The sequence below is a fragment of the Phaenicophaeus curvirostris genome, chromosome 3 (genome assembly GCF_032191515.1).
Source record: "Phaenicophaeus curvirostris isolate KB17595 chromosome 3, BPBGC_Pcur_1.0, whole genome shotgun sequence".
Lineage (NCBI taxonomy): Eukaryota > Metazoa > Chordata > Aves > Cuculiformes > Cuculidae > Phaenicophaeus > Phaenicophaeus curvirostris.
Window position 1 is genome coordinate 45,594,994 of NC_091394.1, and position 12,314 is coordinate 45,607,307.

The following is a 12,314-nucleotide window of genomic DNA, read 5'->3' on the forward strand; positions in this document are numbered from 1 at the left end:
TACCAGTCTCTTTAGGAGACTGTTTTCAAGATATACATTTAAATACATTATCTGTGACTATATCAGCTGTTTATAAGTGCTTGCTCATTAGCTGATGCACTTTTAGAAAGATTTAATGCCCCATGAGTTGCCTGATGTGTTTTATTTCTGGTAGCATGGAGGTGCTGCCTCTAGGCAGCTGGCAATGAACTTTCTGCATGTAATGCATCATTTTCTGTTTAAATGATTGTTTCTAGGCTGTAATTACTGTGTCTGCACTGCAATATACACCAAGCCTAATCAGTTCATCTGTCAGCATTGTCTGCTACCCTGACAAAAGACTGAAATCATTGCAGGCCTGACCTAATAGATGTCAAGTTTAAAAATGTCTCACTGCTTCTACAGATTGGCTGTTCTCTGCTGTAAGACCAATAGAGTCTTCAGAAAAGTGTGTGTGGATTTTTAAACCAGATTTTCCTGTGTGACCTGGCTCTCACAGAGAGAAATATTTCATCATATCCAACACTTTCTGGTATGTAGGTCATGGTAAATTTAGTTAACTTGCTAAGTAGCTCAAATGATAATTTAATTTTGATGTAGGGTGGTGTGCTTTTTTTCCATTCAGGTCAGAAATGGCCTCAGGTAACACTGGGCTAGTTCCTTGTTTTGTTCTCCATCCTGGCTCCATTTGGTTTTTGGAGTCGCCTCTGCCTAACCTGAAGAATCAGCACTGGAGGGATCTGTGTTGGCATCAGGGTGATTTCAGGATAACCCACTCCAGTGGGAGAAACCAAAGTCCCTGGTAGTGGGACTGGCTGAATAAACCATTTATGATCTGGGAGCTGGTGCTGGCTGAACTGTGCTTGTGGGACAGGGTAGACAGTGAATGGAGGTTCTCCTGTTTTTTTGGGAAGGGTTGATGTGAATCTGGAGGGCTGCTGGTCACCTAACCCATACCTAACAACCAGGAGCTCAGGAAGATTCTTCTAAGCAGGGAAATGGATCTTCTTTATCATCTACTAAATTATTTAGCTCTGTGCTAGGAAGCTGCACTAATTATTTGCTGAGCAAAAGTAACCCACATACATGCAGAAGTTTTATACCATAGTGCTGCAGTTTCTGAATAAATGATTTTGCTTCTGTTGTTGATATGAAAAGGGAGATAATTAAGGGAATGGTGTCCCACTATTTCTCCTCCATTGGGTGTCACTGCATTCTTCAGGACATCGCCTCTTAGCAGGCCAGTCTATTCTGCTGAAGCACTTAAGTCTTGTTGGACAAACTCTACACATGTTTCCATGCAGACTGATTCTGAGAGATACAGTCAGTGTGACACATAGTCAAGGTCTGTAACATTGTGTGGCCTCCCATGCAGCAGCACAGTTCAATGTTTGTTGCAGTCAAGCCACAGGTCCAAGGCTGCTTCTCAGAAAATTAGAATCAGTCTCGTTATTTACCAAACACAGTTCAAGGTGCTGGTTTTTAGGGGCTAATTCTGTCCTTCCTGACTTCATACTGCTGTTTTCCTCCCAGCTATTTCATGGTCCTACTACTTTATAAAAAATGTATTTAATGTGCTTATTTTAGTACGACTACACACCAATTCCTGTTTGTAAAATATTTAAGATGCCTGTATAATATATTTAACTTGCATTGCATGTGCATGTAGTGAAGCTGTGGTGTTGTCAGAGGCATCACAGACTGAAGGAAACGCAGATTTGTGAAGCCAGGGCTTCCATAACGTGTTTTCCATGACAAACCACGGTGCCATTGTACTAGGAAAATACCCTCTCAAAAGTCTTTGGTTTTGTCATGGAAATAGCTGTGACAAAATCATGGCCTTTATTGTTCTTCCTCTCATTCATATATGCAAAGCGGATTTTTTTTTCTGCCCTGCCAATGCAGTGTGCAGAAAATCAAGCAAGGAACAACACAATACGTGTCTTCTCTCAGACAACATCAGGAATCAAAGTCATATTTTAAAGACAAACCTGCTGAAGCTGTAGTCAGAGACTTGTGATAAAAGTTCTCAAAGCATCTAAGTTGCTCATGTCTCTTCCTTGGACAGAAAATCAGTGAGATTTATTCTTAATTGCCTAAGCACTTAACATTGCAGTCCTTAGTAGCTAAAATACACAGACTGCTCCTCTCATGTAAAGTGGCAACTTTTTCAGCCCCTCAAAACTGTGCCTCTTTGCCTGTTATTGCAGAGCTTACTGTTTTGGAGCCAATTTAGTTCCAACTGACTCAGTGAGAAAGAGATGCCTGCTATGCAAAGCCTTTAGGATGAGCCTGTGCACTTGCACTCAGCTCTCTCTTATGCAGCCTAATCCTGAGGGATCACAGCAAGGGAGAGGAGCAGGAGGACAATGAGGAGAGTACCTGGGTCCATGATATTTTCCTGTGTAAACCAATTTTAAAGTCTTACTGCAGGCATTAAAAATCCAGTTAAGGTATAAAAAGAATAATCTAGGAATTTAACCGGGCAAACCAAAAATTTCTGTTCTTGGCATTTAATAGGATTCACATTGCACACCCTAGCAGTGCTCTTCCATTTTAGTGCGGTATTTGCTTACATTGTTCAGCCAGGCTTGTCGCTATCAAGAGCCATATAAAGCTCAATATCAAAACTGTCTTCTTTCTTCTTGTCATGCAGATATCCGTCTACTTGCAGCTGCCAAATATACTGTTATTTATTTATTTATTTAATTTTATGACCTTCTCTCCTCTAAACTTGGTCCACCACGCTGGGTAAGACTATCCCAGGCATGTGGGTGCCTTGTCCCAAGCAGGGGAGCGTTTCTACCACCCACCTCTCATCCTCCTTCAGCTCTAACCTGCAATTGATGGCTTCCAAACCAGGGACTTCACTGCCAAGCTAGGGACTTCTGAGGAGCTGCTTTGGGTCTGTGCAGGCCTAGCCCCACTGTGGCCTCCAATTAATCCATAGGCAGCACTGCCATGATTCAGGCCAACTCGAGGACAAGTGGCTGCGTGCACTTTGCTAAGCAGCCTATTGAGTCCTCTCTCACCAGCAAAATCCTGCCCAGACTACCAAGTGCTCTCAGGATTTCTCACATTTTTTTTTCCCGAGGATGCCAAGGTTGGCCTCCAGAATGTGCTTGTATGCCAAGAAAAGAATGAATAATGAGACAAGTTATAAATCTGCTTTCCTAGGAAAAAAAAGTGTTTTTTTCAGCAAAAGATGCTAGTTTTTTATTCTAGAGACATCTATAGCAGGACGGTAACCTCTCTCACACAAACCTGAAGGCCAAATGTTTCATACTCCTGCAAGATGGGTAAGAAGACGATAAACAAGGAAGGGAAGCAGACTTTGCTTAAAGCCCTTAAGCCTCTCCAGAAACAAGCCTGGGCTGTGTGGAGACTGAAGACATTAGCTGTCATTTTGTATGAAAATTATATGTACTCAGCAGCTTAATAATACTCTAGCAGGTTATGGTGATTTACATAGAAGGAAGTCGAAACAGGGGAACAAAGAGCAAGCAAGAGATGTGATACCTCCAAAGAGAGCTTGCGGGAGCTTGATGGCTCTAGGCACTCAAGGAAGGAAGTAAGAGGGGGAAGATGCATGTTTTGGGGTACTCTGTATGCACAGAGATTTTCTCTGCACAGCGGGCACATGTGGGGAAGGGAAGGGTGTGGAAGAGTGATCCAAGTCTGGTCCTTTTCCAGGCACTAAGGTACAACACAGATGTGGTGTCACCATGTTGTCCTGTTTCAGGTCTTTCTTTGTGGACTTTGGTAGGTGGGTCAAGGGGCCGTACACCATTACCAGTGGCACTTATCCACGCCTTCCTGGTGTGTAAAGGGAGCATGTTGGGAACTGGCTGACTGTGGGGAAACATGAAGGAAAGTGGGAGAAAGGAGTGACTTTTCCCACTTGTGGTGCCCACGTGAACATTGCCCCCAACACCTTGGAATGCTGCAGCTCCCTCCCCTCAGTAAAAAAAAAAAAAATGCTGGCTGCACTGAAAGGGATGCCATGGATTGCAGTCCTACTCCGGATCCCCACTATGTTGCAGGACCAGGTGATATCCCAAGGCCATCCTTTCAGGCACCAGAAACCCCTGAGTGAAATCCAGCTATCTATTTCAGCCTTGTCAGGCAAAGCTGTGACAGATGTATTCACATCCCCTTACACTAATTTGTGTGGCAATCTGTGAGGCTTCTCCTGCCCTGATTATTCATGAGGCAATAATTCAGATACCCCACAGACACCGAGTTAGCTGCAGACCTTCTAAAAAGGCTTTTCATTTTATCTTTGAAGCTTTTAAAACAACCTTAGATGGACAGCAGTCTTGGAACGTTTTTGATTTATTTAAGTAATTATGGAACATGCTGGAATAAATGGGGGGGGGTAAAGGGGGGAGGGGAAATTCCCCCAACCCCACCAGCAGGAACACTAAGAAAAAAGCCTTGGTGTTTCCAAAGAGCCAGTCGAAACATGTGATATTTTTCAGTGTCATTATATTTGCTAATTAGACTAGAAAGGTACTTATGTTTAATTAATGTGATTCTTTTTAAGATCGTCCACAGAATTTCTGTTTGCGCTCAGCCTTCTTCTTACTATTGCTTGCTCTCTTGCTTTTGTTTCAGTGAACCCTGCTGTTTCACAAGCACTGTACCCGTCAAGCCACAGGCAGCTGCTTATCCGCACAGACCTTCCAATTTGAGGATGGCCAGCAGCTAATTCTGCAGGCTGGTGTATCCTACATTTGAAAGGCAAATATAATTTCCTGCTATCAAAGCTACAAATCAGTCACCTGAATATTATTCTGCATCGTTAAAAAAAATTTACGGCGGTCACAAGCAACAGAACAGTATTTTTACTTGCTGGCAGTCAACATTGTTTATTTGCAACTTTAACTTACTTCATCCTGGGGAAAGAGCTTTTGCAAAAGCAGCAAACCACCCCACCCCACCCCCCAACCCTCCCCCCGACCTTTCAATCTTCTGGTAATTTAAGATTTTGAAAACGAACTTTTATCTTCTTTCAAAGCTTTCAGTTGAGGCTTAAATCTTCTTCAATAACCATTGTGACTCTTTTTTGACCTTGTGAACATTGCTTGTACATGCTCTTCCTTCCACTCACAAACTGAAATTATTGCTACAATTCAAGCATAGTGTTGGAGCAAGAAGATTTTGAGGCACTGGATAAATAAGTAGGGCGGCCACCATGCGCAATTTTAAGCAGACTAGGGAGAGTCAGCTTGGTGCTCACAAAAGATGCCAGCAGTGAGGCTTTGAAACAACTGGGAATCTAGCACCTAGTTTTATTGCTGCTCAGAAACAGCACTTGCTTTGGCTGCTGCCGTAGTACTTACTACAGTCAATACTACAATCATAGTCTGTCTTCATTAGTGGTAATTTTCATAATGCTAAATCATAGGTGGACATTTTGAGACCAGACCAACAGCCACAGTCCTAACAGATGTGGGACAAATCAGCCCTCAGCTGGCTGGTATTTGGGAGGTGACCCAACAGCTTGGGAGTTCTCATCCGGCAGCTGAATTAAACTTCCTAGAAAGCCGGCTGTGACATAGCACGACAAAATGCAAGGGGCTTATCGTTCAGCAGAGTGAACCAGGAAGGCTTCTAGGGATCCCAGATGGTGTTCTTCAACAAACGAGCCTTAGAAAGTCTCGGCAAAGGAAATATAAGAGGAATGAGCCAGTTCAGTGATGGGATAACTATTCAGAGTGGTTCTGCAGAGAAAGCATGTGGCCAAACAGATGGTCCCAGGCAAAGTAACTCAAGAAGCTTCCACTCTTGGAAGGGAGCGAATTCTCAACTGCATTTACTTCTCAATGTTAAGACATTAATTTTACAAAAGCCCTGGTTTTATTGGTCTCTGTGCATAACAGATGAAACATAAACTTATATTAACATGGAATATATAGTATTTTTGATATTATGCTTAGATGGCTGGTTTTCAGACCCATGAACAACAGTGAGCAGCAAGTCATGCATCCTCAAAGGACCTAAGAAGATGGGTCCCACTGTCTATATGAACAGCTGTTTCAGAGAGTCCCATGCAGGAAATTAGAAACCTTCCCATGTCCCGATCCAGTGCTCACAAGAGTTTGTGAAGCACGGCATTATATTTGGTTTTATGATGATTTATTTCATATAAAGAAGAATTATTCGTCCCTTATGAACAAAGGAGGAGTTTGAGGACTTGAAATAAAGCTGGGGATTGCCATCATAAAAAAAACCATCACAAAGCACTCAAGCAGCTTGTAAATACTGAGGGTTTTATTTCCACTTCACATGGTCTCCAACAGACTCTTAAACAAGACCAGTTACAATTTAGTATGCCCAGAGATCTCCATGGTTTTCCCAAAATGAAGGAAGTTCTCAGTAAATGCTGAGTACATAGCCAGCTGAACTGCTAACAATAATTTAAAAACTCTTTTTGTATAGTCAATGCAAGAATACCAACAGTAAAAGTACAGTACAGGTAAATTCACAACATTATTACAGTGAAACAGATTGACTCACATTTATGTGATGGTAGAAGTACAGTAGCAGTATGTACATGCACTAAAGTGCGAGGACCCAGAGGCATGCAAGTCAAGTATTGTAGGTGTATTCTACAGCTAACTCCGTAAGACTTTCTGAGGCATTCTTTTTTTTTTCACACTTTTTCTTGAGTTTACCTGTATTCCCCTCCATCTCAATTAATACAAATCTAGCGAACTAGCTTAATGGCTTTCTTCACTACTTAAAAGGTATCGCTTCAAAAAGTTGAAGCATCTTTAAGAATCTTAATTTTAAAAAACGATAACACTGACATTAAAATAGAATAAAATTAAGACCCTAGTTTTACATGAAATAAAAAAGCCACAACCCAAAAAACCCCGAACAAAAACTGAAAACATAACAGTGCAAATATAAACCAAAAGGCAGTCAGTATTTGGAGAGAGCGTGAGCACGTATTCAAATTCCCTTAAAACTTAATTTACATTTTATTTCAAATCTTACTTTGTATCATTTTTACCCTTTTTTTTAATATACTGTATGTAGAAAAGATGGAGACAAAAATAGTTTTCTCAGCTATGAAAAAAATTAAGTTATTACAGGCACATTAACTGTTTCATTCTAGAAACACCTCAGTTTCCAAGGTCAGACATTCAGCAGCTGTGACTGAGAACATTCTTTGACCTCTCCAAGCAGACCTCTCTCTTTTGTGGCAGAGGTGGCTGGCAGGCAACCTGTCAGAGCTGAGTCACAGGTCCCCTATTCCCGTGCGAAATCAGGCCGGCTCACCTTCCTGACTGCATGTCTCTGCCGGCAGCTCCTTGTTTCCACTCTCCTCTGAGGAATTCAGGTCTCCGGTGGACTGCGACTGTGAGGCAGTAGGGGAATGTGAAGCCCATCGCGATGGTGGGCGCCGTTTCGCTGGTCTCTCTGGCCGGGAGAAGCAGGGTTGGAGGGATGGGGCTAGTGCAGAACAAGGTAGTTCCTTGGCAGCCAAGAGAGCAAAACATCAGTTAGTGATTTGCATTAGAGGCCCTACGGATGTGCAAAGAATTAAAACAAAATAAATTTCAACTAAAGCTAAGCATCCATCATGTCATGAGGCAAAAGCAAGCAGCAAACATCTGTCTGTGCGTGGGCTCCAGGTATCTGCATGTCTGTTCATGATTTATGGAACAGGTATGGAGAGAATGAAAGAAAGAAGTCTGGGGTGAGCTGGAGCAGCAGACAAACTTCCATTTGCTAATTCTCCTTGTGCTAGAAAGAGAAGAGTAGGAAAGTACATTTGCATGACAATTCAGGAAAAATCTACTATTATCCACATTGCATTAAGTGCTGACCTATCATAAAAGGGCCAGGTTCGGCATTTGTAAGTGGGATGAAAATCAACCACCCACTCCACTTGCCTGCTTCAGAGTTCAGACTGACATGCAGCAAAGACTTCTTAGCAGCAGAATAATGACTATAGGACTAGTTATGATCTTCAGCTGGATTAAAGATGAAGTTTACCTACAGGTTTCATCTTCTGGAACATTACTCCTTACTGCTAGATGCTGAAGCCTGAACTGCAGGATTCAGTGGCACTGTACGTTAAAGACAACATCCAGAGAAATGGAAAAAAAAATGTAATTTTATTTCTCTACCGAATTCCCACTGTTCAGGCTTGGCAGCCTGACTTTGAGAGTAGAAACAATTTGCAGTTGTGGTTTTTCACCCTGGCAGTAAGTTGGTAATTGCTACTAATATTTACGGACTTTGCTCATAGCACAGGTAGGCTTCCTGCCTCACTCTGGATGCTCTGTACATCAAGACGAGTGATTGTGCGAGCAAGTCCTGTAGTGCCAAAGCAAAACTTCTGAATTTTACTGCATACTTTGTAATTTAGAAAAGCAAATCAAGAGTAGTTTGTCAGCCTGCAGAAATGTGTATGCTGAGAAGCAGTCACTGAGGAGGACAGGAGATTTCAATAAAAAAACAGTCTGAAATTCAGAATGAAAACTAGTGATAAATGAAGACAGAGAACAGAAATGAAGCAATGCAAAGGAAAAGCTCTGGCACAGTGAAGTGCAGGGAAACAAAGGCAGCAATAGAACAATACCAGAAGAAGCAAAGGAGAAGGAGGAACTTGACCAGGGATGGAGAATATTGGAGTAGGTAACATGATGTGATTGGCAGTGAACAAACAAGGTGATGTACCACTGAACCTCTCCCTTGGAGTAGGAAGACCAAACGTGAATATTACATGAAAGATCCATTCTGAAGACACAGAGCTGGGGTGTGGGAAATAGAGCTTGCACAGGAGTGTATTTTGGAGATAGTGTATTGTCAGACTTGGGGAAGCCTCAGCAGAGGATGAACCTCAGTGCCTTTGGGCAATATGAAGCCACCAGGGTGTTCTACATTGGAGTAGTCACATAGCACTGCTCAGCAGACTGTCCTCGGCACTTGTGGAGAGTAAGACCAGCGAGCCATTGCAGGGGCTGGTCAGCGGGCTATGGAGCCCAGGCCTGGGCTGCCGCCTTTCTGCGTTCTCGACCCCTCACCCCATCTCTGCACCACAGACTTCACCACGACCCTTGCTGAAACAACAGTGAGGCTGAAATATAAATCAGTGCTAACAAGAAGATTTGATTCCGTGTCCTTACTTCACCTTATCCCATTGTGCCTGGGGCAACATATGGTCTGTCAAAGCTGCCACTAGACTCAGATTTGTTCAGAGAAAGCCATATGCACAGCAACATTCATGGGCAGAGCAACATGGTGAATTGAGGCTATGAGATTTGTGGGTTTTGTCTTAGCCTCTTTCTAAGCAGCAGCTTAAAATGATATCTCTATACCACTGCTTGCTTCTGGCTGCTTTATCCTAGTTTCACAGCAGTAAATGAGAGTCAGTATGGTGATAACAAAATTTATTTTCAGTGCTGCCTCCCAGTTCAAAAGCTTCTCTTCAGCACGCCTGCAGATGTTGGTCAGCTTTTACCAAACAGCAGGGTTAAGCTCATCTTATCTGTGATGTACACGTGTCCAGCACAACGCAAGGCTGTGCTTGCAATTCATGTTGCTCCAGGGCCAACAAGTGAACGGCAGCGCAATCTTACAATGTGCTGGCTTCTGAGTCAGTCTGCCCTAATTGCACCCAGAATGGTTTGTGAATTCCTCTCCTTAATTACCACATGCAGCTCTCGTAGCTAGAAATATTTAAAAAAATAATATTCCATAGGTAATTTAGTTTGGTGGAGGGCTGGGGTGGAGGGGCAGCACTCCTTAGCCTGGACACCGAAAATGGGAAAGGTGATTTAAGCTTCAGTTTCTAGCTATTTCCTAAGCCAGGCTGTCAGCCACCGTAGCTCTGCCTATATTTATCAATAAATAAAATAGGTTTGTGGCTCTGAGGGGGAGTGAACAGTCACTGTTCATGTCTGCACAGCTTCCTCCCTCCCTCCTCCGTGGCAAGCCCAGCCACTGGCCAAAACTGGGCTGGGAACAGCTTAATGAGGAAAGAGAACTGTCAGACCCGGGCTGCTGCTGAGCCCCCTCCTCAGCCCTCTCCTGCTGTTGTGGCCACGGCTACAATGCACCTCAGGGCAGCCAGAAGCCCTGCAAAGTGCTGTGCTGTGTATTTGTCAAAAATTATAAATCTGAACTCCTTCCCCAACATTTTTGCATACCTTCATGTTGGTCTAACATTTTTGCTGTTTTTTTTAAAGTTTAATAACTGCAAGCCCTAACAACACAGTTTTTGACTTAAGTGTGACCTCTTCATATCCCGTGCTGCCAGAGGTGGGCTCTTATTCCAAACGCTTCCCGACTGTCGCATATGAAGGACCCCACAGGGATACTGGGTGCATGCCGATACCTCTGGAGCTTTAGTAATTTATTTCCCTTTGTTAATGCACACATTCAAAAATGATTACTTTTGGAAAGCTCTGGAAACAAGGTAGAAAGGACTTACAGCAGTGAGGCAGGCAGGGTTAGAGTCCCCAGGGGGCAGTTAATAAGACAGTTTGGTTCTGGACAGAACAGACAGAAAAGAAAGAGAAAGCAAGTAGGTTGGAAAGAACTGTTTTAATCAATTATTTTTTTAAAGTGAAGACTTCATGTCAGTAAGGAAAATGTCTCCAGATGTTACTACCCATTCAGATCATGTTACCGCTGTTATCACAGGGAAACTAATAATCAGAAATAAAAGATAAGCCAATAGCAGAAAAATATTTAGAAAGGAAGGTAGCAAACAAACCAATCCTTTACAATCCTAGCCCAGTCTCAGAAGTGAATACAGCATTAAACAAACCAAGCACTTCTACTCAGCAGAGAAAGATATCTGTTATCCTTTGCCAACCTTGATTGGACTACAGAAAAAACACTTTACTACTAAAGAGAAATAAAGCTGTATTTTTTTCCTTCATTTGATTTCAAGAGGGAATTTCTGCTTAGTAAATCTTTAAGAAAAGTGACTGATATTTTACATTGTTTATGTTTCTTAGGTTGCTCACTCTTATGTTGCTCAGGTTTGACGAAAGCCCTTTGCCTCACCCTTCTTCCCTGTTCCTGTTTAACAGTGACCCTAGATAGGAGACTCAAACTAAAGAAAAAGTGCTTTATTTCTGACAACACCTTCCCTTCTTTTTAACATTCCACTTCCCATGCTAAATAGTTCAGCAACAATTGTGCAGCATTGCTCTGCTCCCACAAGCAAAGGATGCAGCAGCTACTCTCTCCGAGGTCCCTGTGAATAGTCCTTTCACAATGCTGTCTCCAGAAATGGGTCTGACCCTAGTCCATGACGGTTGTGTAACATCTATCATCTACAACCTTGCTAGTCATAGAAGAAAAATGTTCACATCGCTCTTACTTTGTTAGTTAGGTAATGCTAATCTTCATTTATAATAGTAATATTTATAAACCCCATGATATGCAAGTAACAGCAATTTAGTGAATTAGCAGGATAAAACACTACTAGGTTTCATATCCACTACTGGGTGGATATGAATTTGCTTTTAAGCAGCTCTGAACAAGTCAGAAAATACAAAGTTATTATTACTATATATGCATATACACTGACAAGTACACATACTTCTGTATGTAAATATATGAATATATATATATGGGCTAGATTTCATATTTGCAGCAGGAATATAGCACCGAGTCAGCATGGGTTTAGGAAAGCTTAACTAACCTGATCTCCTTCTATGAGAAGATGACCTGCTTAATAGATGAGGGAAAGGATATGGGTATTGTTCACCTGGATTTTAGTAAAGCCTTTGACACTGTTCCCCAAGACATGTTGCTAGAAAAACTGGCTGCTCACAGCTTGCACAGGCGTACTCTTTACTGGATTAAAAAACTGGCTGGATGGCCATGCCCAAAGAATGGTGGTGGCCCATCACAAGTGGACTTCCAGGGCTCAGCACTGGGGCCAGTTCTGTTTACTACCTTTACCCATGATGTGGATGAAGGGATTGAGTGTGCCCTCACTAAGTTTGCAGATGACACCAAGTTGGGTGGAAGCGTTGGTCTGCTTTAGGGTAGGAAGGCTTTACAGAGTGATCGGGACAGGCTGGATCAACGAGCTGAAGTCAATTCTATAAGGTTCAGCGAGGCTAAGTGCCAGGTCACAACCACCTCATGCACTGCTAAAGGCTTGGGGAAGAGTGGCTGGAAAGCTGCCTGGTGGAAAAGGACCTCGGGGTACTGATCGGCAGCGGGACGAGTATGAGCTAGCAGTGTGCCCAGGCGGACAAGAAGGCCACAACATCCTGGTTTGTATCAGAATTAGCGTGGCCAGCAGGAGCAGGGAAACAATCATCCCTTTGCAGTCACCTCAAATACTGTGT

At 42.7% G+C, this 12,314-nt stretch overlaps 1 protein-coding gene across 10 annotated transcripts in view; it reads right to left on the minus strand.

Annotated features, from left to right (window-relative positions):
* Positions 1-6,237: 6,237 nt before the first annotated feature.
* MTCL1 (microtubule crosslinking factor 1) overlaps positions 6,238-12,314 on the minus strand; it is a 109,935-nt gene continuing 103,858 nt past the window's right edge. For 7 of the 10 annotated variants that reach the window (XM_069853852.1, XM_069853850.1, XM_069853847.1 and 4 more), the window contains one exon: positions 6,238-7,465. In XM_069853852.1, coding sequence (XP_069709953.1) covers positions 7,256-7,465 — 210 coding nt within the window. In that variant the 3' untranslated portion in view covers positions 6,238-7,255. Of the gene's footprint in view, positions 7,466-10,432; positions 10,491-12,314 lie in introns of all 10 variants that reach the window. The other 3 variants (XM_069853849.1, XM_069853856.1, XM_069853855.1) reach the window with 1 other exon arrangement.